Source organism: Astatotilapia calliptera, chromosome 13 (genome assembly GCF_964374335.1).
Source record: "Astatotilapia calliptera chromosome 13, fAstCal68.1, whole genome shotgun sequence".
In the NCBI taxonomy this organism is placed as follows: Eukaryota; Metazoa; Chordata; class Actinopteri; order Cichliformes; family Cichlidae; genus Astatotilapia; species Astatotilapia calliptera.
In genome coordinates, this window is record NC_137434.1 from 23,373,102 (window position 1) to 23,399,859 (window position 26,758).

A 26,758-nucleotide genomic window follows, 5' to 3' on the forward strand; every position below is an offset into this window, starting at 1 on the left:
GGTATGCACTTTAGGCAACTATAAATTCACAGCCATACATTTTTCTGCATATATGATTCAGAGTACGGTCACTTTTCCACACTGAACTCTCACAAAAGAAAGTCTGACTCAGTAGTAAGATACCGAACCTCTTTACAGCAAATCGTGTGGCACTTCTGCCATCTAGTGGTAGTTTTGGTGCACTGTTTGCCAGCCTCTATAGAGTATTACTATAGACAAGGGATGTCAAACTCACTTAACCTCGTGAGCTACACACAGCCTATTTTAATCTTAAGTGAGGCATAGAAATGCTACTTCTCTTTCTGTCAGTGTAAAGAAACATAACTAAACATTTAATCCCTGAGATGTCTCAACATAACAAAAAGAAGTGCAATTTCAACAGCACGCTTCATTTTTCTACGTGATAAATGTGTGAAATTACAGAAAAATAAATAATTTTACAGACTGTCCTTTATTTATAAATCGAAAAGTTTTTGTTCATTCACAACAAAATGTGAAATTTATATAACAGAAAGTGACAAACATATTAGTAATTTATTAGTTTATTAGTTTTATTAGTTTATCTATTACTTAAATACTTTGGTGCATTATAAGTGTCAAAGGGGTAGGTCTATATCACTAGGGAACAAAAGGAAAAGCTGTTAATGTAATCAAAATACAATTAAAAGTTCAAAATGCTGCATTCATTCACATTTTCCAAAGCCATGTCAGGACTGAGACATGATGTCAGACATACCAAGTTTCAACTAAGTCCTAAGTAATATAATTCTTCTTTCTGCCCAGTTATCTATAAATTTAAGTAACATTAAAAAAATCCATTTACATGTTGCTGCAGAAAGAAAATCGTTAGAATTATGCATAAAGTTAGAAAATAAAACCAACAGTCTGCCTTAATACTTCACATAATTAACCATTAAATAAACTTTTAACGACTCAACTGAAGTCAAGGTCTTTGACAATTCCAGCATTGTTATATTTCATATATATCTTATAATTAAATTCCTGGCAATATAAGGTTAACATGCTACGAATTATACAATTTCCCTGTTAATGCATTCAGTCTAAAGTAGGCTGCTTATCATCCATCACCACACTTGCAAGATGGTGGTACAACAAAGCCACTGATACCCATGTTAATGTTGGTGACACACAAATGAAACTGCCAAATTGTTTAGTCGTCCTATTCTCTTGAAGGGGACTTGGAGAAAGAAAGAAGGGGGAGTTCCCTCAGGGCTAACCAATATGACAAGAGGGTCGTCCCCTCCCCTATGTCCAAAACTAAGGTCTTCCATAGTGCGCTCACACACACAAACACACACGCGTGCACATATACTATCCCAGAGGCCTAGACCTTGCTACAACAATCTTGCCAATTATAAGTGTCTCATTAATGAGGAGTGGCAGAGGCCGTCTGATGAGAATCGCATTTAAATTAACTTGTCTGTCCACCCTCCCTTTTTCTTTCTCCTTCCCAATATCTTTATTCAGCCCTTTCTCCATTACACTGTTCTTTTTGTTAACCTCCCATCCATCGCGCTGACAGCTGACATATCGCCATGGTGACACTACTAACGAGCAATGGCACATGACCTTCAAGGAGGTCAAAGCAAAGCTGGTCATTAACCTGACACACATGGGCTCGCGCAGAAACATGCAGGCTTGCAGAGACACAAATTTACATGGTAGGTAATGCAGATTAAGACCAGATTAAGATTTCGCTTATATAAACAAAATCATTCACTATACCTAAATCTCAATTTTCCAACAGCAAATGCAAAGGGCCAAATAATTATATATGTATTTATATACATATGAATGTGTATTTCCCAACCCTGATCTCTCTCTCTGCCCCCAAAACAGAGTGGGTAGGTCAATGAGGTGTAGCACCTACACCGTTTGTTTTTCAAGAAAAATTACAACAAGAGAGAGAGAGATGCTCTAGACAGAGTGAAAAAAAATGATGGTACAATGAAGCATACACAGGACATATGAAAGTTGAGAATAGGGTGAGAGAAGAAAGCAAGGCCACCAGCCCCTATCACGTCTGACTTAATTAAGGCTGCTGCTGGGGCATCTGGGTAACCACTGTCATAGATACAGCTCTGAGCCCTCATCGCCATAGCATCTATGACTGCAGCCATAGTGAGGGGATCGCCCTGGCAGCCAGCAGAAGGTCATCTGTGGTTGGATGGTGGATGAATGGACAGATAACACACACACACTCTCTCTCTCTCTCTTTTGTATACAAAGTCAGTGGTTGCCTCTTGGTGTGAAGCAATGATTTCTGCCCCTGTAGGGATATCGTTCACTCGCATGTTCATTTGCTCTCTTAATTGTACACAAACATAAATATAGACTTGCCTTTAGCCATGCCCTTTCCTGGGGGAAAGTCACAAACTCAATGGTCCACACACACACACACAATGACTGGCATCCTGCTACTCCTCAAGAAAACAGAACTGTTATTAGCCACAAAACCCCAACTCAACAACTTGAAGAAAGGGATGCTGTAACTGAATATCTGTCTATTTAGATGTTTGTTGTTTAGGCCCTATGGTTTTATATTTCACTAGTCTGATATTTCTCTTTTTAATTTGGAAATACCCTTACACTTGAGATGCTTCAGTTCACATAATTGTTGCCAATTTTGGAACGTTTTATACCAATTATATGCTTTTTTCATAAAAGGAATCAATAACAAAAATCAGTAGACAGGAGTGCTTTGCCTCTCACACTTAAAGGAGCTGTAGCACCAACAGTCCGCGCACAGTCAATTACCAGCAGGTGCAGTCACTTAAGAGAGTAAATCAAATAAAACATGCCTAGTAAAGAATATATACAATATATATGTGTAAAATACATAATATGACCAAATGCTGATGAATAAATCCCCCAAAACTGGTTCTGTTTATCTGGATGTAGCCTTTTCAGTGGGAGAAATTATGAATTTAAAAAAGCATTCTGTGTGCTGCAAAGATTAATACCTTTGAAATCACTGATTTTGTAATTCAGCTGGACAACTAACCTAAACCTACATCCAAAGCAGAGATATTTTTTAGAATGAAGATGGAGGGATATAACTGCCAAAAGTCAGTCACTTGAATTCAGCAAGACTTTGCATGCATTTCACTTGCTTAAAAGAGATCCCATATAGAATGCGAGTGTAGGTGGCTGCAATCTGCTGCTTAATATGCAAAAGAAAGCAGCAAAGGGTACTGATCTCCAATACCTTTCTCTCTGTGTTAATGATACCCAGTCAAGCTGAAGTAGAAACCTTCTTATTTACTGCTTTACTTAAATATGGTAAGGAAAAGAGAACGCAAACTTTGTTGCCCAAATATGTCTAACCTGGACCATGTTTTCTATTCCAGCAACTGTGTTTGTGTTCAGGATACTTGGATTGGCCTCATTTTATTGCCTCAGAATGAGCTGTAACATCAGATGTTGTCACCCAAAAATAAATTTGCACGCACACGCACACACACACACACACACACACACAAAAACACACACAGTAAGTTTCTCTGTCCCAGCTGCTCAAACAGCTTCGTTCCATTGTTCAGTCAGCTGCAAAGCTTGACCTGAGGGAGACAAATTGAGGGATGCGCCATATCGCACTCTCTCTCCCTCTCTCTCTCGCACACACACACACACACACACACACACACACACACACACACACACACACACACACACGTCGGTTCTGAAGACAATGACATTTTTCACAGAGAAAAGCGTCCAAATGGCAGGTGTCAGAGGCCGTCAGTCTCTTTCGAGGCGCTAGAAGGCAGGCAGCCGAACGCACACACACATAAACTCCAACTGCCAGTGTGAGGCATGTCTGAAAAGAGCAAAGCCTCACAGACACTCACGTCAATCTGGTAGCAGGAAAGGCCTGCACTTGTGTCATACACAAAAGCATACACAACCACATGCAAACACGCAATACACACATGGCATGTCACACACATTCATCACACATTTTTGTCACACAAGACTATTGTAGGGAACCGTGTAGCCCTAGGGTGAAACGTGGGGAAGAAGGGACCGAGGCTGGCCACCAGTGAGCACGGTGGGAGGAGCGACAGGCCTGTGGCTCCTCAGAATGAAAGTGGCAGATATTTACTGTTCACCACCTGCAAATGCCAAGTCCTCAACCCAACCCAAACCATCTGTGACTATGTTAAGCTAAAAAAGTCCAAATAAACCTTCTTCAAAAAACAATACTGCTTGAATTATTTGTTTTTTTACAAGCCATTTACTTCAGTAATGGAAAGAGCAAAATATCTCCAAGAGCTCCGTGAGGATGAAATAGAAAGAGAGCAACAAAAAGCTTCCTGCTTTGTGCCAAAAAGAAAGGGCAAACGAGATCAAATGAAAAAGCTGTGAAGAGCACAGAAGGTGGGCACAGATGTCACAGTGCTTTTCATGCCCTTTAGACTTTCACACTTTGACGGGTAAAAGGTTTCAAGGAAAAAGTAGAAAGTAGCTATCCCACAATTATTAACACATAAGTCATGCCATCATAATTCATATCAAATTCATATTTTTTTGTTTCATTAAAAAAAAAGCATGGTAACACTGTGACTGATTAGAAGAAATGTCTACTATCTGCAATACATGAATGCATTTCTACTTTATACATAGTAACAGACAATACACATTCATTTTGCAACTAACTAAACTATTTATTTAACCCATCCTTTTAAGGTTAAACAAATAACAAATATACAGAATATGTATTTAAGTTGAAACTCTCAAGGTTCCTTAAATAATCACGATAAATGCAAATGATGTTTTTCTTCTGACCTGTAGGTTTTCCACTAACACACAACTTGGGTTTTGTTCAAAAACATTTAGCTAAAACAACCACATCTCAACCCCACGAGCCACAACCTGTCCACAAAGTATTAAAAGAGAATTTGTTACGTTATATTTTCTCCTGTCTGAAATGTTTACTCAATACTTCCACCATTTTCTGCATCAGACTCAATTCATTATGAATTACCCGTGGGTTTATTTTCCTCTTCTAATATGAAGATGCACCCCAAAGCCAAGCTGAGGCCTTTCCATGCCTCTAAATCCATCTGTCCCTCTGCACCACCTCCTATCCAACCTTCAATGGGGCCTGAGTGCCTGGATGTCACTCAGTCATCGCTTGTCCTGCCACTGTATGTTCATCACTCTCTCAGCTTGGCCCTGGGAGCATGCCTGGACACAGGACATGACAGGGGATACACATACCCGCACCCACATACAGTCATAAATACAGTCTCCACCACTTTCCTCCAGGTCCATCAGTAGCAAGTAATAATGATCTCATCCCAACAGGAGCGAGCCAGAGGGCAAGACAGTCAAGGACTTATTGTAAGCGTGCCTGTGTGCCAGGGCAAACAGAGGCTGTTATTAGACACTGCTATTTGACTTTTTCTTCTGCTGCTTGTGTCAATCTCATCTACAGAATGAACCATTTAAGGAAAAATAATGACTAGCACGAGAAAGAGAAACGTCATAATACTTTTATCAACTAAAAGTACAACTTTGACAAAACCCACAGCTCAACGACAAGTCAGAAATGGCAAAAAAAGAGATTCAATTATAATAAACTGTAGCAAAAGTCACCATATAGACAAAGTAGTTTTATTACGACAGAGCACCACAAAAAACGATTTTATTTTAACACACTGCAATTTATCAGGTCATTTATTCAACGCAACAGGACCGGTGGTTGGAGTTGTGACATGTAGGCCCGCAGGATCTGATTGTGTGTTTATGAAAAAGGATAAGAGGGTCAGTCATCCCATTGCCTTGAGGAGCAACAGAGAAAGTGGTCAAGAAATTGGATGTCGTTTCTGTTTGCCTTTAGCAGTGGTCAGAGTGCGTGTGTATCATCACAGTTGCCCAAAGATCTCCCTAACCTTACCCCACATATTCTTGCCCTCTGATATAATAACATCAACCTATTACAGCCAAACACTGTCAACTTGTTAGCCTTAATGCTCAAAGCCCAAAACATGCAAAACAGTGAAATGCAACGGTAAATGTATCGCAGTTCAGTCGTAACACTGTGAAAACAGGAAGTGTTTAAAACTGACTTGCAGATCAAATTTAAGCACAATATTTTTGCACTGAACCCTCTCAGCTTTTTGTCATTTGTAAACCTCAGTCCAATTCACTGTGCGTACGTGCATTCGTGCGTGCGTGCATGTCTTTCCTACCAGTAAGATTCCCCCACAAAAATCTGGAAACCACCTGACGAAAGTGACAGAGACCACATATCATATCACCAAGCACAACGCTATATCACACCAACACACAAACATTTCCACTCGAGCATCTGTCTGGTCCGTGTTGTGCACCTTTGTGAGCTTTGACAAAGCCTGCATGCTCTATCAGTGTTAAAGCACAATGACAGCTGAGGTCAAGCTGCTCTAGCCAGGCAAGTAGGAGAAAGAAAGACACACGCACACATACTGAGCAGTGAGCTAGCAAAGAGCAGGTGTTAATGACAATGCCCAGGCAATCAGAGCAGATGCACTCTGGTTAGGTCACCTAAAACCTAGAAAATAGTTTACTCAAGTCAGAAATTTGGAGCTTCCTTCTAATGTGTCCCAGAATGATGTCCAGCAGGAGGTCTTAACATTATCCAGGCACAGCTGTATGGCAAGTAACCTAATGTGCATTCAGTGAGGGTCATCATCGCCACAGACAAACCTTGTCAGCTTAATATTACCTCATGCTGTATAATTTCCTGCAGATTACTGGTCATCCATAGAGGCATAGTTCAAGCTTAATCATGCAAGGTTACTGTGTGGTGAATCTTATAGGACTATGAAGAACCAGATTGTGTGATATAATTCTTACATGGCAAAGACAAGAAAAGAAAAATACAGGAAGCAACACTGAAGTCCTTAAAAGCTGTCATACTTAATCCTCCACTACTAACATCTAAATATATATTTTTTCTAATGATAATCCTGTTTCAATAACCTTGAGTTGTATGCTAGTATATACTCCTTAAACGTCTTTGTACTATGTCAAAACTCACAATCTTCTCTTGAATATAAAAGGTTTTATATAATTTGAATAAAATATAAATTAACATAACAGAGATTATCCGCTTAACTGGTCAACTAGAAGCCAAGTTCGCTCACCATCTTTTTCATTAAATAAAAAAAAAACAACAACAAAACAAAATTTAAGAGAACTAGGCCTAAATTATTATGGAGAGGATGTTGAAATCAGACACAAGTATGCACATTTTAGGCAGTTTGTTCAATTTACCTTTGTTAAAAAAAAGCCTTGTATAGCCACAATGATAGCATCAACCCACTAAAATATTTATGATGTCATATGCTTATTATGAAAAAAAAATCCTGAGAGCAAATCAGTGCTGAAAAAATTAATTAACCGATCAACAAAATATTTATTCAGCAACAATTTTAATAATCACTACTGGTTAATTTCACATTCCAGCCTCTCAAATGTGAAGATTTGTTGCTTTTCTCTATTGAATTACAGAATATTAAACAGCTGAAAGCATAAAATAATGAAAAGATTAATTGCTGTGATAGTATTTCTCCATTTTGAATTTGCTAAAGTTGTGATTATTAAAGAATCAGAATCATTTTTATTTGCCCAAGTTTGTGCACACAAACAAGTAAATTTGCAAAAATATAAACGTTATATTTAAATAGGCAGTATATACAAATAAGTTATATTTTTGACTTTCAGTAAGTGCAGAACTGAGTAGTGCAATGTGCATATGTGCCTATCACCTTCATATAAAAGGTACAGTAAGTAGCTTTCGGGGTTATTTATCAGAAAAAAAGAATGTTGTATTCATAGAAATACAATGATTGGTGTGTAATTACATCTTCTAACAAAGTGATGTGGACAAGACGGACATTGCCATTCTGCATAATCGCATTTTATGTATATGGCTGGATACCGGTCACATATGTTGTACACCTTATAAGTAACTTTATATTTAAAGATCACAAATAGGTCGTTCAAACTATATATAAGTATTTAACATTTGGACATCTATATTTACATCATCAATTTTTCATTCTGTCTTTCTCCCCCTCCACACATGCTCTTTCCTCCCTCATTTCCCCCTCCTCACCTTAAGCCTCATCTCTGGTACTAAAGTTAGAAAATGTGAATAAATATGCTTATCTATCTTGGATATTCTTGCAGTCACTTATTCACTGAAGATAACACATCCGACACTACCATCTCTTAAACAAACTAACAGTAGGCAAGCTAAACAGCAGCAGCTGGTTATAAGCTAACATTATTCCAGCTAATGTAAGGCTCAAGTGTCTTGCAAATTACACTCTCCCTCTGATAAACAGCTTGATAACATTCTCACATAGTTATTCACCAAGTGTCCCTGTAAAACAATGTTTAATCTATTGTTTCACTAAGTTCAGCGAACAGTGGCAAGAACATCATGATTACGAACAGAAAACCCTGGACACGAGCTTCACTGACTCATCGACTCTTATTGGACTCCTTTCACAAAGTTTTGCAGCTTGTTCCAGAAACAAATAGACATGGGAAAGTGGTATATTGACAGCTGAGGTAGACAGCGAAGTGACAGGCTGCAGTGCCAGCTAGAGTTGTTTGTCCCACATCAGCCACTGTAGCTAGGTTTATACACTTGAATTGGGAGAGGTAAGAAAACACAATTCAATTGACTGCAATCTGAAATCTACTAATATGGTGAGATTTACACACTGTACCTTTAAAAAAATCAGAAAGAACTACATATATGTTAATAATGGTGCTGTGTACTTTTTGTGGCCTAATGAAATTACTCCGTGCACTCCATTGTACATCATTTCTGCGCTATCAGGGAAACAAATAGGGGTGACTATTACAGCTGCACAGAATAAAACAAGCTTTCACATCTGTAGTTCCAAAATGACATAAAATGACAGTCTTACAGACAAAGACTCAAATCTGTGCACTTTTTTCACCATCTTTGGAAAAGGCCACACTTCTAAAGCATTATGGTGATGCGGAAGATGAAAGTTAGACTTAAACAGGACTAAGGCAAGGAAAACTGCATGCACACACACACACACACACACACACACACACACACACACACACACACACACACACACACACACACACGCACGCACACACGCACAGTCAAAATACAAGTAGGGATGTCCTGCAGGCTGCCATTTCTGGCTGTCATTCCATCTGAGCACTGAGGCAGAAGGACAGAGAGCGAAAGAGAGACAGGCGAGTAGAGAAGACAGGGTGGTGAAGGGTGGGGGTGGTGACACAATGAAGGCTCACAGGGAGACAGGAAGCAGACGGTGCAAATGAGGCCGGGGACTTTAATGAACTACGGCACAGTCAAAGCTGGCAGAAAAAGTGGAGGAAAAGAGAAGAGAGGGGAGGTCTAATTACCAACACATGTGTTTGCAGAGGTACACACAGAGCCAAACAAGCCAGCCCAACCTAATACCTCTAATGGTATTCTAGTAAAAATATTAAAATACTGGTAATGCCAAACTTTTACTGATTCTATTTAAAATGGTAATGGCATCATAACTAGCAGCAGATGACAAAAAAAGCAGGGTGAAAAACAAGGGCCACTAAAGGTATAGCAATGGTAACACAGGGAGAGTCACTCACTTTGTAAATACCCTGAAACCACTATTTTGTCTTCCTGGTTGTTTTCCACCACTGTGATTTGGCTAGCTACGGATTCCTAAAAACCTTCCTACATCTGTCAAGCAAAAAGTATTGGGCACCAATTTGGTATCACGTCAGCCTACAAAAGCTCATGCAAACATGCTAAGTATACAAGAAAATAGGTCAATTAATTACTTTGGGGTCATACACAGCCAGCACTAAGATCCCTACTGTTTCTGATGCTACACAGCTATTCTACATCACTGTCATCATCCTTGTGGTCACAGTAATGAGTATGTCTTAGTAGCAAGTCAGGGTCAGCTGTGGGTCAACCAGCAGGGGAGTGAGACCCTCACAGTAAACAACCATCACTCTTTGAGGCCAGTTATTCTTTAATCAGCCATGCAATCATTGTCATTCTTCAAGAGATGCTTCTGTCAAATTTGACACAATTAACCAGATATCTTAAAGGAGTATTAAGGAAAAACACATATTACTAATACAGCAGGTATTAGGATGTTAATCCATTTTAGATCAATAAATGTTGACAACTAGTATATTAACCAACAGGCTAGCTATACAATTTCCCCACCCCTAAAACTTTTTTCCATTTGTACCAGGAGAATGACTTCATCCAGCATAGAATGATTTTCCATGCAGCAGGAACGACAGAATAAAAAACATGCAGAAATAAGTGTATTGATATAAAACTGCTGTAACATAAATGTGAAGTATCTCAGTTACACAGTCAATTGGGTTAAAAACCCAATTGAAAAATTACAACTAATTTAAATCAACTCTACCTATTCTGCTAAGATGAGTGGCAAATTACCCAGCCACAGTTATGCCTTTTGGTTGCCGATGGCTACCAAAAACATCTGGTCAAGAGGCACCTTGCTAAGGGACATTTAACCAAATATTAGTGGGGACGTAAGTATACATTTGACACTGTGTGGATTAGAAAATATCAAAAATAAATTCTAACTTGAAATGTATGTTATCCAATCACCTCACGCTGGGAAAAGAACAGCTCAAAAAAATAATTAAAAGTCCAAAATTACCATAACAATTACGGATATGATGTGTGTATGTAAACTTATGACCACAACTCTAAATCCCAAAGTACGTGCAATACTGATACTGAACCAATCCTAGAGTTTTAACACTTTGGAACGAACCACTATTTAAGTATGGGCAGTTTTTGAAAATCTAGGAAAAGGATTCTGCAGGGCCAAAGAATGTTCAACTGAAGTTAAGAAGGGAAAGTCAGGAAAGGGATACATAATGTAAAACAAGGACCAAGGAGAATCAGATTGAGAGAGAAGGGAGCGAAGAGCAGCAAGAGCAGAATGTAGATTTAAATTCTGAAAAAAACAGACTGTATTTTAACATCTTTTTTTTCCCCATATCTTATTCATCAACTGTCCAAAGAAACCAGAGTGAGATATAGGACCAGATGATTCTGGAAAGATGTTATCTCTGGACGACAACAACCATTTTTCAATAACTAATGTCAAAACAACAGCTTTCTGTTCTTCTATAGTTCACACACTTGCAAATGCCTTTATTCCTCAAACCATACCAAGTTAAGGCAGACTCTTTACACATGTGCTGCGTACTCAAATGTGATTAATCACATTGAGTAATACAGGACATTCAGCTATCACCACATCAAACAGACATCCAAAGGTTCTTCTGTGTTGTGAAAAGTGTGAATGCCAAACAGCTGCAGCAAAAGAATGAACAAGAAAGGCATTATATCAAGATGTAAAATTTAGCTGCTCTGGAGGTGCTCAAAAGAAAAACCATCTGTCAGGAAAATAATCAAGTGGACATTAACTTACTAAACGCCTCGCTTTCACTGTTTCTGTTCTAAAAAGACGACAGAAAATGTAACATGATAGAAAAAATATGGGCTATTATACCAAAAGCACAACCTTTGAAGTGTGTGTGTGTATATGAACTCCAAGGTGCTCAGAAAAAAAAAAATTATACATAGACATTCACATATCACTTAAAGTCACTTTAGGCTGTGGTCCCACTTCTAACCCCAAGTCAACAAACACACATGGAACTCAGTAGAGAGTGAGCGAGATGGAGCAGGGAGAGGCCAGTGGTTATTATGCTTGGACACAGGTTCTGTGCTGTTATATTCTTAAGTTTGGACTGGGCCTGGTTACAGACACAACTTCAACCACAAAGCGTCTCTTTAATTGGACCAAAGCGTAACAAAGTCCAGATGGCTTTAATGGACAATATTCACTGGAGGACACATTCCTCTTAGTCTTACTCTGCATCTGTGTCCTGCTTTCTCGCTCACACATATAATGCTTTTTGTTTTTTATTCTTCTACACTTCTCATCACTGTTCTCCCCCACTGTTAATCTTATTCTGTACCAAGATCATAATAACTTAATAACTTATTAATCATCATAATACTATGGGGGTGGCTGTAGCTCAGGTGGCAGAGCAGGTCAGCCATTAATCAGAAGGTCGGTGGTTCAATCCCAGGCTGCCTCCTGGCTGCATGCCAAATATCCTTGGGCAAGATACTAACCCCATGTTTGCCTACTGGTGGTGGTCAGAGGGCCCGGTGGCACCAGTGTCCGGCAGCCTCGCCTCTGTCAGTGCGCCCCAGGGCAGCTGTGGCTACAATGTAGCTTGCCATCACCAGTGTGTGAATATGTGTGTGAATGGGTGAATGACTGAATGTAGTGTGAAGCGCTTTGGGGTCCTTAAGGACTAGAAAAGCGCTATACAAATGCAGGCCATTTACCATTTACCATAACAATTCCAGATCTTGCTGATACCTCCCCTCTTACTCCTCTTTCATAATGAAAGAGATTACATATTGGCAGTTAAGTTGTATAAACAAATCAAGGATATTTCAATGAATCACTTACTTAAAGGTTTTTTTAATATTTTGGTCCTAAAAAATCCTTGGGTGTTTTCTAAGAGTAGGAACCATGAGTGCAGTTAGCCTTGGCTTAGCCGAGCAGTATGGCATGTTTTTTGCAAACACCATAGAGAGAAAAGACAACAGACAAAGTTAACTTTAAAAATAGTCAGAACAAATACAGTTGCAAATATGTATTAAACTTTGAATTATTTCAGCACCAGTTCAATTCAATTTGTTTCTGGTGTTACACAGATTCATAAAGCTTGAGCTTCACTTACTACTATGTAATTTTCCTTTCAGAAAAAAACACATATCTTGCAAACCATCCAAAAATATCTAAAGGTCCACAGTTTACAGCCTTCTGTTACTGTTTAAGATGCAAATCTTGCAAACCCAAGAAACATTAAACTGTGCACTAGAAGTCAGCCCTCTGGATAGTCATCTATCAGCCATCTTTTATAAGCATTTATTTCTACTCAGGATAATAAATAATTTACGAACTATTCCAAAGTATAGTGGACCTTACCAATAGGACACATCCAGCGGGTGAAAATACCGCCGGGAGATGAGGTCAGCGAAGAAGGACTCTGTTTCCCGACATGCTGTCCCATTGCCAATGACAACCCTACTACAGCTAATATGGACAAGATGAAGAGGAGAAAACTGAGGATTAAGAAAAAAAACATCAACCTCTGAAAAACTGCAACTGGGTTTTGAGTTCCCTCCAGATTTTAATAATATACAGTTCAGTGGACTTTATAACACCAAGAAAGCAGACAAATACACAATCTGCACAGAAATACTATGATTAACAGTGACTCTTTAGTTGTAATACCTGTATTTGGTCATAAGGTGGCGTAATTTCTCTGCTTCCCTTGGTTGGTTTGAATTATGCAGGTACACAACATCAGTTTGGAGAATCTGACCTTGGACAGATAAAAGTAGCAAGAGAGAGAGAGAGAGAGAGAGAGAGAGAGAAATTACAATATTGCTGATATGTCACTATGATGACAAGAGGAATTTAACAGACAAAGATGTATGCTATAACGTAATGTCTCTTCCCTCTAAGTTGAGTACACAACCTATAATCCATCCAAGCTGCGCCAGAAAGTCAGTCACTTCACTGCTTCATTAAAAGAGAAGTTTAGATCTGAAGCTGTGAAATGATGTGAGCCAGGAGACACAAACCTGTGACCACACCACACGGTATTTGATACTATTTAAGTGTGCCAGCATGACTTTTGGCCACACAACTGGTAACCCAGAGGGTGGGGCAATCCCTTGCCAGTTTGAGGGCACAACCACTGAGTGACATGTCAAAAAAAAACAGTAAAATGGACACAGCACATACACATAGTTGTGTGCACACAAAAAAATAAACCCACCAGGTTCATGCCAGCTCTATCAAATCTAGTGGTGCCTGGTTACACGGCAACCTTTCAGAAAAAAATCTTTGGCTTCATAATTTGCCCAGTAACAACTGGAAATGTGTGCCATTGCTATGTATATCCAGGTTTGAATTATCAATAGCAAAGGGAATTAAGCACAAGTGTCAGAAATCACAAGACACAAACGAGGGAAATAAAAATTCACTAGTCATAAATTTGAAAGGACACTTAAAAAGTGTGATAAAATACAGTTGGCAAAAGCAATGACGTGAATTTATACTTAGTTATTGTATTAAAATATGACAATGAATTGCATTAACTAAAAACAAACCATCTTGGCACAGCTGTTCTCCTGAGATACAATGCACTCAAAACTTTCAAAAGGTTTAGGGTAAAAGGGTAAAAATACAATTCCCTTTATAGTTAATGGACAAAGGTGCTCTTTGGAAAGGGCTACAATGATTACAATCACAAAAAGCCTTTAGAGATGCTTTTTGAGCAGCAAAAATGGATGTGGCTCATGGCTTTGTCTCCCAGTCAGATAACGACTCAAAAACATTTGTTGCTCTACATCCAGTAGACCGAAGTCCAGGACAAAGCCCTGATTTGAATCCCTGGGTAAATCTGTGGGATTCTCCGATTCTAAATTGCCTTTATATTTCCATCTTTCTTCAACATCAATGTGATTTCATCATATCTTTAGCAATAAAATGTATTTTTTGTATTATTTGTGTAGGTACATGAGTATGCTTTTTATACACTGACTTGCAAAACCAAGAGATAGCTGACAGTGAGTCCACTTTTGTACATTTTTGTGTTTACTTACTAGTAGGTGAGAGAATTGCCAGCTTGCAGCCATGTCTGAAGCCAGGGTCCACCCCCATGATGACACAGCCTCTCACTGGACACACCAACAGGCGCTGGCGGAGGTTGCGCACAAACATGGCGATTGACTCCTTCTCCGCTGCACTCGTCAGCTTAGTCCTAAAGAGAGAAAATGCAAGATAGAGACAAATAGATAAGTTAAAGAAGAGAATGACAACATCAACAAAAGAGAAACTGAGAAAGGATCAAAAAAGGATCATGGTGTAAATGGAAAAACTGATATTGGGTGAAAAAACACTTTAAAATCCAAAATCCACTTACCTGTAACTCCTGGTGAGGAAAGGAAGAATAAGCCTTTTATATGAATCCTCCACTGCATTCCTAATGATTGCATGAAGTTCTTCTTTTGCAAATGTCTTTGGCCTCCACCTGCATTAAAGCAGTGGGGGTAAAGAGTGTGTTCTTCTGCAAGGCGTTTCTACTGCTTAACGTATTTTGTCAAAGCAAATGTGCCTTTGCAAACTGACTCTTGTGCTCCCAAGAGATGCTTTGCAAATGTCATCAAAAACCCAATCTGTACAGAACCTTTTATTATAGTTTAAACCAGGTGGAGTGTTCTGCTTGTCATATTTGGTGGCACATAAGGAAACTACTCCTTTAATCATGAGAAATACGTCTTATCATTAGAGTAACATTTTGTTACCTTGCTTACAAGATGCCTAAGAATATATATTTAAAAATGGATAGCGTACTTTACAAATAGTACTTACAAACAACTGCTATTTGCTTCTTTTTCTATTTTACTGATTATTTAAATGGCTATTTCAGAGTGGCAAAAAACAGAATTAGCAAAAGTTGCTGTTACCTAGGAAAGTGCTGTGCTACTCATGCTTCCCAAAACTAATATTAAAAAAGAATACTAAGAAAATATTCAAAATTATGAGAATTGTTGCTAATAATAATTTCTCAATGTAAAATCTAATTTAGAGATACCTGAAGCATAAGTCAAAAATAATGAATGGATTGTATTCAATTTGGAGTATTAAAAAATATTAAATTTTCATTTTTGTCCTCTTGAAAAGCAATAATGACTCTCCAGCCATTTCTTAGTATTTCTATTACCGACTTCAGCCACAGGCAAAAACAGCCACAAAACATACAGCACTGGTATCATATGTTCAGTTTTGTGCCTTTTGTACAAAAATCTTAAAGTCAACAACAGATGCCACACTTTCTGCCTTCTACAGTTCCAGTTTTGTATTAAATTTTTAACAAAACATCATATGATCATGGCAGACACATGTGTCAGTGAGTGTAACAGTGTTTGTGTATTACTTGTGTCTGACCTGTTGTTGATGCACCACCTAGTGAAGTCACTCTTCACCCTGTCGGGGATGTTCACCTTCACTGTCAAAATCTTGAGACTCTCCCCTCGGTTAATAGCCAGCGTCTGCACATATATGCACGCATGAATGCAATACATATATTTCCACCAGTTACCGCACAGACAGTTAAACAAGACTCGCTGTTGTCCCTAAAACCAGCATCCACTGAAATCATAAATATTCAGATTAATTTATGTGTGTATATGTGATATACTTCATTTGAAGTATGATAAATAGCAACGGCTAGCAGAAATATTTTAGAAAAATGTATATTTTATGTGTATATTTTGTTTTAAAACACATAAGGCTCTGTCGCTTTAGTGCATGAACACGCTTTACTCACACAAACATACAAAAAAGAAAAAATCTTTGAAATCTCAATACACGTGCGCTAAAAGTGATGAGCCTAGGAGTATATCCCGTGGCCAGGCCTGTTTTGCTGTGCGGTCGTTCCCCCCTCAGAGGAACTGTTACATGCTGTTAAGCAAACAGTAGTAAGTGTCTGACCTTTTCAGTGGGGAACCTTTAGCCTGCCATAGAACAGGGCCAAGAAACAAGACGTCAATCTGGAGCCCAAGCGGAAGAAGCAAGCTGACAAATGCCACCACCATGCCACCATCAGCACTGAGACCGCAAGGCCTTCCCCCCACCCGCACCCACACAGTGCCACAACCATTACCACTCAGCAGCACCCTCGGAAGGGATGCGCCCATGTTCAACACACACACACACAAATAAAAACATAAAACACAGCTAATGGCATGGCAGAGACACGGATTAATGCAGCAAGTTTCCTTAAATAATGATGAAAGTTAAGATTTCTCCTGTGTTGACATGTTTCTCCCCAGAGCTGCCTCGCTGACTATGAAGAGATTTCTCAAAGAATCTTTATCAAAGAACTAAAGTTTAAGAGGTAGTCTAAAATAAAAAATAAAAAAAGGCAAAACACTTCCTTATCTTGGAATTTAGGAAAGCCCATGAGTGAAATTAAAGCAGTAAATACAAAACAAAGCCTTGTTAAATCTGCGCTCTTGGGCTTTAATTATTTTGGGTAATTAAGAATGACATATACTTTTATAGTGTTATTCATACGACACTGTCTGGCATCAACGTGTGTATCATCAACTAGAAATAAGAAAATATTAATAAAGTTTTCAGAAATTCAAGAATTCATAACACTTTAAGTAAATAGAAGCTGCACAGATAAACATAACAGTCTATCTATATACACAACACTATAATGTATGATAAAGATATAATTCAAATATGTATTTCTTATAAACAACTGCAAAAATGCACAACTGTACCAGAATTTTAGCTGCTGCTTCTAAGGTTTTATTGATATCACAACCTAAATGGAGGAAAAAAAGAAATCTCTCCACAGTGTAGTGGTTTACACATTCAACAGATCACCAGTTCAATTCCAGGAGAAGACACAAATTCCTTTGGTATTGCATCAGGAAGGGTATTCGGTGTAAACCCTTCGAAATCAAACATGCAGAGATACGTGCTGTGGCAAGCCTTGGTGAATAAGGGAGCAGCTGAAAGTAGCTTTCTGGAAAACAAACAAACACTAAATTCATCTTCCTTGTTGCTGGTATGTATTCCAAATTCAGCTATGGTGCCAACAAAAGTAAAAGATCTAAGTTCATCCAACAGCAATTTTTGTTCATGCTCAGGTTTTTTCTATAGCAGATGACGGTCCTCAGTGATGATAAACACCAGTGTCTGGTGCTTCTCTCACTTTCTCTCAGTTTCTATCTGAGTTGGGTCACTGATGGGACACACAGGGTGATCTGGAAGGAAGGGTGATGTGAGACAGAGTAAGAACTGTGTTTGTGTTTTAGATGGGCCCAGAGTGACAGGTAACCAAGTAGTGGCCAAACCCTGACAAGAGCAGACAGACCGTCTCTTCTAGATGCCCCTTATTCCTCCCACCAGCCCTGAAGGGAGGGCAGTCAGCCAACAACTATACTCTGTCTGTCTCCTTCTCTCTCTCACCCTTTCTTTAGAGGAATACTGTCATCAACACATCTATCCATCCGACATATCAAGGATAAACAAACAGACACACATATTCAGTGCCAACTTGCAGACTTTTTGACTTTGTTGACACACACAGGACACATTGTATATGAGTGACGAATGTGGTTGTATAACAGCTGAACAAAGCTGTCAGTAGAATGCTCAATATCCCTATATAAGTGAAGGCCAGTAGGATTAGAAATACAAAACTGGGCATATAATGGTCTGGATAAACAATAACCAGTAAAGTATATGGAATAATAAAACAAAAGTATCTTTACACAGTTTGATTTCATTTAAAAAATACGCTTTGTAAGGAACACACATGGAGTTTCCCATTCTCACTGTCGCACAGTGACGTGTTCTCACTACTGGTGATATGTCGCTTGGTTTAGGTAAAGGTAGCGAATAAATACATTAGGTGCAGAGCGTGAGGGAGGAAGGAGACAGGACACCTGATGTCCACTCGTAATCACTGATTACACAGACTTTGTACTACCCAGGTGGCAAAATAACATATTTTATATTTGACACATGAATCTGATTCAATATACCGCAAGTTGTACAAAGTTATAAAATCCTCAGAGCATCTCGGGCATTAAAACCATTACATAAACTCAAATATACCACATGTACAGTACACACACACACACACACAAACAAACAATTTTGCAGTACAAAATGTGAACATACAAATAATCTTGTTTTTCTCCGCCTGTCCATCAAAAACAAGTGTTTAATTGATAAAACAGTTCCATTTACCCAAGCTTCTCTGCAGGCAAGCCCCAGACTGGAGTGCTGAACTACCATTTGATCACAGCGCAAATCGCATTAAAAACAGCCCACTGCATGTTTAACAAATCTTCCCTGGCATACTCGAGAGCATAGCAGCTGCTAATAGCTATAAGGTAAACGTGTACCCTTCAAAGAAGGCCTCAAATCATGTTAGTCGGAATTAAATCTGAGCTAAAGAGGGCACAGCTTAGCCTGGTGTGTGGTGTGCTCTTACAAAACTGAGGAAGTTGGACAAGTGAAGAACAAAAGAAGTGGCAGGCGCAAAAAACTATCAGCAGATGAACAGTAACCGAAAGTCGTACCATTGGGAAACAGTAACAAGAGATTTTGAATGTCCTTCATGAAGCCTGGAGAACTATTCCTGGAGACTACATAAGTTTGCCTTAGAGAGTTCAGGCTGTGTTGAAGGATAAAATGATACCGACTTTTGAGCTTGTTGAAATTGTACAAATTCTGCTTTTGTCTTATATACGCTACAATAAATCACTGTACTTTTTCCCCCATTTTCACTCATAAGAAATCATAAGAAAAGTTGGATTTTTTGTGCCTGAAATCATTAGCTGATTAACAAGACAACAAAAAGTACTGAATTACTCATTTATTCCTATAATTTGTTTATATTTTCAGCCCTTTTTTCAAGAAAAGTTGAAAAATGCCAAACCAAAAAGTTTCAACTTCTAAAGTTCAGGAATGCACTCTTTTCCTTCACTTCATGTGGTCATAAAAATCAGTGACATGGATTTTAGAAGGCAGCACGAGAAAAATCATCCACCAAATCTGTTATTATGGATTCAGAATTAAACTGTCATTTCAAGCCCGTACTTTTGAATCAAGGTGAACACCTAATGTTCAGATGTTACCTTCTTGCTTAATTCTTTTCCTTAATGTATTTAACTTTGACGATGAATTAAAATGTACCAACACCAAAACCTAGAATCCCTTTTATGTGTTACTTCATTAAGGAGATTAAAATTCTGAAGATGTACTTTCCATGCTACCTAATTTTGTTTTCCACCACAGGAGATCTATACTTCCACACACCCTTAATACAATGCCTTGCACTTTATTTTTAACAAACTACCACGGCTGGGGCTTAATAAAAATGTGCTAAAGCAAACGGGCAAGTGTGTGCTCACACACATGCCTCCTGTCAAAACACATCTCCCACCTGCTCCCCCTAACTGCCAACTTGACGGCTAGAAAAGGTTCATATTAGCCGGAATCTGACAGCTCGCAGGGTCACAGCAGCCTGTGGATTAACGCTCCGTGACAAAGGCGAGTCATCGAATTAAAGGCCTTGCATAGAAAGGGGAGGAGAGGCGCAAAGCGGAGGTGATGAGTGGATTGGAGGGCTGACGTTTAGTCAGAAAAAGAGGGAGGCAGAGTAGAGCGAAGCAAGAGAGATAAGTGACGGAAGCACCTCAGCACCACTCATCTGTCCATGCTCTGCCTTCCCTTACTGCCCCCCACTCCTTCTCCCCGTCCTTTTGTCCGCCTGTGGGCCCAGCAGCAGTAGCTGTCACTACAGGAGAGCGCCTGTCAATCAAAGCTCCCTAATCCAATGGCATGTCGGCAGGGGACATGTCACATATGTTAAGAAGAGAAAATGAGGGGACTCACAGGGTGCGCTTGTGTGTGAGCAAGTGTGTGTATGCATGTGCGTATGCGATTAAATGACTGTAGGGCAGAGAGCGGTTGCCAGAGAGTGTGGTGTGGCAGAGACAGCAGATGATGGAAGCTGTGGTGACACATGAGGCCCGGGCCCAACTCTGAGTAACCCACCAGTCACTAGAGGGACAGAGGGGGAGCAGAGGATGTGGTGCAAGATGCAGGAGGGCTAAATATGAAGGCACAGACAAGGCTAACTGTGACTGACAAGGCTAGCATTCAGAAGTGGCATGCATTAAGCAGACAGAAATGACACAAGCAGATGGTGTGCATTTGTTCATGTTTATGTGCATGCGTGTGTGTATTTGAGAACTAGGGTAGTCAAAACACACTCCACAGCTGTAAATGACCTTTATGATCATCAAGAAGACTTGACTTATTTGTTGCTTTTCAAGTTTATTTGTTTTATATGTATTTTCTCTTATGGCTGGGTTATTACTTGTCTCATTAGTTATATCATAAAAGTAAAGGTGTTAGAAGGAGTAATTCCAGTCGAGGTAAAAAAAAAAAATAGGCACAAGAAAAAGTGTGAGTCTCAGCAGCGTAAATGTATCTTACAAATAAAGCAAACTGTCATTCTTTTTGTTTGGTTTTCGCTGTGGAGCAATTTTAGCCACCCTTTTCCGCAGAATTGTTCAAATTGAGCTACACTGAAGGGTTTTTGAACATGAACAGCCTATTTAAGGTCACGCTAAAGCCTTTCAATTGGACTTAAGCTTGGACTTTGACTAGGCCATTCAAAACCTTTAATTTCTTTTTTTGTTTAAGCCATTCAGAGGTGGACTTTCAGGTATGTTTCAGATAACTGTCCCACTTTGTAACCCAAGTGTACTTGAATTTCAGGGCACAAACTGATGGCCAGATATTCAGGATTCAGAATTCATGGTTTCATCAAATACAAGTCACCCAGGTCCTCAAGAAGCAAAGTAGTCCCAGAACACCACATTTCTACCACTATGTCAGAATCAGAATCAGAATCAGAATCAGAATGGGGTTTATTGCCAGATGTTGAGGTTTACAACATTAGGAAATTGCTGCGGTGCTTCAGTGCAAACATAGTGTCATAAATAGCACTTAAATAGACATGAAAAAAAATAAAATAAAAGTAAGAATAAGAATTAAAAGTGCTACGTAGAAAGATATGTGCATGGGATATACATGAGATATATACATGAGAATAAGAATAGAGTGCTACGTAGAAAGATATATACATGAGTGCAGGTGGTGATCAGTGCCAAACATGAAATGATGCAGTGACACAGCGTAGGGTCATGTGTTAGTGGCGGGGACAGTCATATGGTTATTGTTCATGTGACCAACAGCAGAGGGGAAGAAACTGTTCTTATGGCGAGAGGTTCTGGTGCGAATGGACCGGAGCCTCCTGCCTGAGGGGAGCAGGTCAAACAGACTGTGTCCAGGGTGAGAAGGGTCAGCTGAGATCCGGGCTGCACGCCGCAGTGTCCTGGAGGTGTACAGGTCCTGCAGAGATGGGAGTCTGCAGCCAATCACCTTCTCAGCAGAGCGCACAACACGCTGCAGTCTCTGTTTGTCCCTGATAGTGGCTCCAGCGTACCACACGGTGATGGAGGAGGTGAGGATGGACTCGATGATTGCAGTGTAGAACTGCATCATCGTCCGTGTTGGCAGGTTGAATTTCTTCAGCTGCCTCAGGAAGTACATCCTCTGCTGGGCTTTCTTGATGACGGAGGTGATGGTGGGCTCCCACTTCAGGTCCTGGGTGATGGTGGTACCCAGGAAGCGGAATGAGTCCACAGAGGTGATGGGGGTGTCAGTCAGGATGATGGGGGGGAGTGGGGCTGTGTGCTTCCTGAAGTCCACAATAATCTCCACTGTCTTCTGGGCATTCAGCACCAGGTTGTTGTGGCTGCACCAGGACACCAGACGTTCAACCTCCCTCCTGTAGGCAGACTCATCCCCGTCCGAGATGAGTCCAATAACGGTGGTGTCATCTGCAAACTTGATTAGCTTGACAGACTGGTGGGTGGAGGTGCAGCAGTTGGTGTACAGGGAGAAGAGCAGAGGAGAAAGAACACAGCCCTGAGGGGAGCCGGTGCTGATGATCCGGGAGTCCGAGACATTCTTTCCCAGCCTCACATGCTGCTTCCTGTCCGTCAGGAAGTCAGTGATCCACCGGCAGATGGGATCAGGCACATTCATCTGGGAAAGCTTGCCTCGGAGATGGTCTGGAAGGATGGTGTTGAAGGCAGAACTGAAGTCCACAAACAGGATCCTGGCGTAGGTTCCTGGGGAGTCCAGATGCTGCAGGATGAAGTGTAGGGCCATGTTGATGGCGTCGTCTACAGACCTGTTGGCTCTATATGCAAACTGCAGGGGGTCCAGGAGGGGGGCCGTGAGGGTCATGTATGCTTGTTGGCACAATATTCTTATTATGAAATGCAGTGTTAGTTTTATGTCAGATGTAAAAGGAGTCAAAACTCCCAAAAAGTTACATTTTTGTTTCGTCAGTCTACAGAATATTTTCCCAAATGTCTGTGAGATTATCGTTTATTTATTTATATAGCACATTTAATTACAAGACCAACGTTAACTAAAGTGCTGTACAAAAATACCAAATAACTAGTACCAAATAACTTATAATATTAGTACCAAACACCAAATACCTCTCATACTGTATTAAAAGCCAGTGAATACAAATGCGTTTTAAGATGAGATTAAAAAGACTGACAGTAGTTGCCTGTCTGATGCATAGGGGTAGATTATTCCACAGTTTAGGTGCTACGGACCCAAATGCTTGATCACCTCTGTGAACTAGCCTTGACCTTGGTATGGCTAAAAGCAAAAGCTCATTTGATCTAAGAGATCTAGAGGGCGCATATCGCTGCAAGAGGTCAGACAATTGCCCGGGAGCCTGTCCATTCAGGGGATTGTAAGTCAACAATAAAATTTTAAAGTCAATTCTGAAGTGAACAGGGAGCCAGTGAAGAGAGGCAAGCACCGGCGAAATATGTTCACATCTTTTAGTTCATGCAGCTGCAGCATTTTGGACCAACTGCAGTCTTGCAAGGCAGGTCTGGCCAAGTCTAACATATAAGGAGTTACAATATTCCAGCTGGGATGTAATAACAGCATGGATTGCCCATTCAAAGTTTTTAAAAGACAAAAATGATTTCACCTTAAAAGCCTCAGTTTGAAAAAAGACCAATGTACAACTGAGCTAATCTGTTTTTCAAAGGTGAAATTGCTGTCAAATATAACCCACAAATTTTTGGCATGCAGCTTAATAAAAGACTCAAGACTGCGCAGGTTAAAATGAGAGGTGCTGGGATTGACACTTGGTCAAAAATTATCACTTCAGTTTTGTTGTCATTAAAGTTAAGGAAGTTAGAGGCCATCCGGGCTTTAATTTCACCGAGACACTGAACTAAGGGCTCCAGTGGAGCAGGACAACTTCTCTTCAGTTGAAGACAGATCCGAGTGTCATCGGCGTATGAATGGAAACAAATGTTATATTTTCAAAAAATTAGACCTATGGGCAGCATATAAATAGAGAATAAAATTGGCCCCAGTATAGATCTCTGGGGAACACCACAAGTAAGGGGAGCTGAAGAAGAGATAAAAGCTCCAAAGCTCACAGAGAAAGTCCTGTCAGATCGGTATGACCTGAACCACTCTAATGGAAGGCCCTTGATGCCGCAATGCTCCAATCGTGAGATCAAGATGCTGTGGTCAACAGTATCAAAGGCAGCTGTCAGATCCAAAAGCAAAAGCACAGCTGAGTCTCCTGAGTCAGGGACTAATAAAAGATTGTTAAGAACTTTTAAAAGTTCAGTTTCAGTATTGTGAATAGCTTTAAAACCAGACTGAAACCTCTCAAGAACATTGTGTCTATTTACAAAAGAACTAATACAATCTTTTCCAAGATTTTCAATTGGAAATAGGTCTGAAATTTGAACGGACACGTGTTGGGCAGGGATGCCAAACATCAAAAGTTCAAAACCTGAATGAGAGTCAGTTAAGAGTTGTTTGCATGCGAGCTTCTCCCTAAAAACAGCCGCCATTCCACCACCACGCCCAGTCATCCTCGGCACGTTAAGAATTAATATCAGCTTTCCTAAAAATGAGTTTAATCACAGTTAATTCACGATTTTATAATGGGGCCAATTACTTTTTCACATAGGTTTAGGTAGCATTTTTTCCCTTAATGAATAAAATCATCCTTTAAAAACTCTATTTTGTATTTACTCTTGTGAAATGTATGTAATATTAAAATGTTTTCTGAAAAAGGAAAATAGTATTAGTAATAGCACTATATATGCAGTGCATCAAAGCCAAAATAAAAATATCCCAAACTCTAAAATATTCAAAGGACTTGAACTGATTGTTTGTTTTTTTGGTGGCTTGGCAGGCAGTTATAGCTAAAATGTAAAGAAAGAAAGAAAGAAAGAAAGAAAGAAAGTGTACTTTATTATGTTTATTACAAAAGCACTCGAGAAAGATTTTAAGCTTATAATCACACTCCAAATGGTTACGCTTCTGCTATAAAATGTATTTGCACAAAACTTTTAAGGTAGATTGCAGACAATTCTTAAAAGGATAATTAAACTTCCTACCTGATGGGGTTGGATACGTTGGATGTTACAGGTGAAGTCAAAGTAGAGTTGGAACTTGTCAATGTCCTTGTTTTTATTTTGCTCGGCGCCTGCTTTTGTTTTGTGGCCTTGGACAGGTTTCGCCTGTTCCTTTTCCTTTAATGCCGACTTAGACACAGACGACTGTATGCTTACAAAACTTTTCTCACATCTGGCACAAAAAAAGAAAGACATACAATATTAATAATTCATGAAGATACAAGAAAAATGAATTCGATTTTATGTGTATGTAGACAGACTCCTACAATGTCTTCACGTAGGTGAGTGTTTCAGGATCTTTGGCCATCATATCAGCCAATATGTGCTCCACACCTGTAGCCACTTCTTCCACTGATGACAGACCTGTCACACATATACACACATCAATAATGTACTTTAAATGAGTCAATAAATCTTTAAGAATTTAGAATGTGATTGTGTGTGTCTTCATCTGCATTGCATAACCATTTAAATCATTTGGTAATCATTGGCTGGTTCAAGCAATACACAAAACAGCGCAGACCATGACAAGAGTGTGCACATGTTTATCAGTTACCTTCAGTACCAGGTTTTATCCATGCCCTTAAATCTAGAGTGTGTGGTGTGTTCATCAATGCAGAAGCAGCGTCCTCAAGGCCAAGTGCTTTGGCCCTGCGAGCTTTTGTCAGCTTGCTGCCTTTCTTATAGGGGGAGTACTGCAGGCAAAAACACAAACACTGGACTGAGCTAGTTATTAGTGCTAGAGCCCTTTTCATGTGTGGAGAGTCAAGAATGAACTAATCTTATTACAGTTAATTGATGGATAACACTTTGGAATACAAATTTGATTCTGACCACATGATCCAGTTCATCAGCTGAACGGCAGTTCCTCAGGTTTTGTTCCAGTTCAGTTGTTAACACCCCATCTTTCTTCAGGGTCTGAACCACAGACTGAGTCCTCTTTGCCAAAGAACTGAAGAACAAATATACACATAGAAGAAAGACAGATTATCAACTGTGCAGGACAAACACACAGAAATCAGAGAAATACAAATCAGCCACATGCAACTATTTCAGGCTTTAAAGCTTGACATATAGCACCATCTAGCTGCAGGACTCAGTATAGTCAGCTCATGTGGTTTCACAAATCTAATTCCAGTATTCTAAAATGCTCTTTCCATGCTTTTAACATATTGAGGGCATGAGTAGTGTAAGTAGTATAAGATCCATCCATCCATCCATCTTCTTCTGCTTATCCGGGGCCGGGTCACGGGAGCAGCAGCTCAAGCAGAGAAGCTCAGACCTCCCTCTTCCCAGCCACCTCCTCCAGCTTGTCTGGGGGAACACCCAGGCGTTCCCAGGCCAGAGGAGAGATATAATCTCCCGTGTCCTGGGTCTGCCCCGGGGCCTTCTCCTGGTGGGTCATGCCTGGAACACCTCACCCAGGAGGCGCCCAGGAGGCATCCTTGTCAGATGCCCAAACCACCTCAATTGGCCCCTTTCAATGTGGAGGAGCTGTGGCTC

At 39.8% G+C, this 26,758-nt stretch overlaps 1 protein-coding gene across 2 annotated transcripts in view; it reads right to left on the reverse strand.

The window, feature by feature from the left end:
* Nucleotides 1-26,758, reverse strand: part of srbd1 (S1 RNA binding domain 1) — a 116,301-nt gene that overhangs the window by 40,729 nt on the left and 48,814 nt on the right. For both annotated transcript variants that reach the window (XM_080287982.1, XM_026190132.2), the window contains exons 6-14: nucleotides 26,090-26,207; nucleotides 25,812-25,950; nucleotides 25,522-25,618; nucleotides 25,238-25,427; nucleotides 16,119-16,222; nucleotides 15,094-15,201; nucleotides 14,774-14,931; nucleotides 13,395-13,485; nucleotides 13,086-13,193 (exon numbers count right to left, since the gene is read on the reverse strand). In XM_080287982.1, the coding sequence (XP_080144108.1) occupies nucleotides 13,086-13,193; nucleotides 13,395-13,485; nucleotides 14,774-14,931; nucleotides 15,094-15,201; nucleotides 16,119-16,222; nucleotides 25,238-25,427; nucleotides 25,522-25,618; nucleotides 25,812-25,950; nucleotides 26,090-26,207 (1,113 nt within the window). The remainder of the gene's footprint in view (nucleotides 1-13,085; nucleotides 13,194-13,394; nucleotides 13,486-14,773; nucleotides 14,932-15,093; nucleotides 15,202-16,118; nucleotides 16,223-25,237; nucleotides 25,428-25,521; nucleotides 25,619-25,811; nucleotides 25,951-26,089; nucleotides 26,208-26,758) is intronic.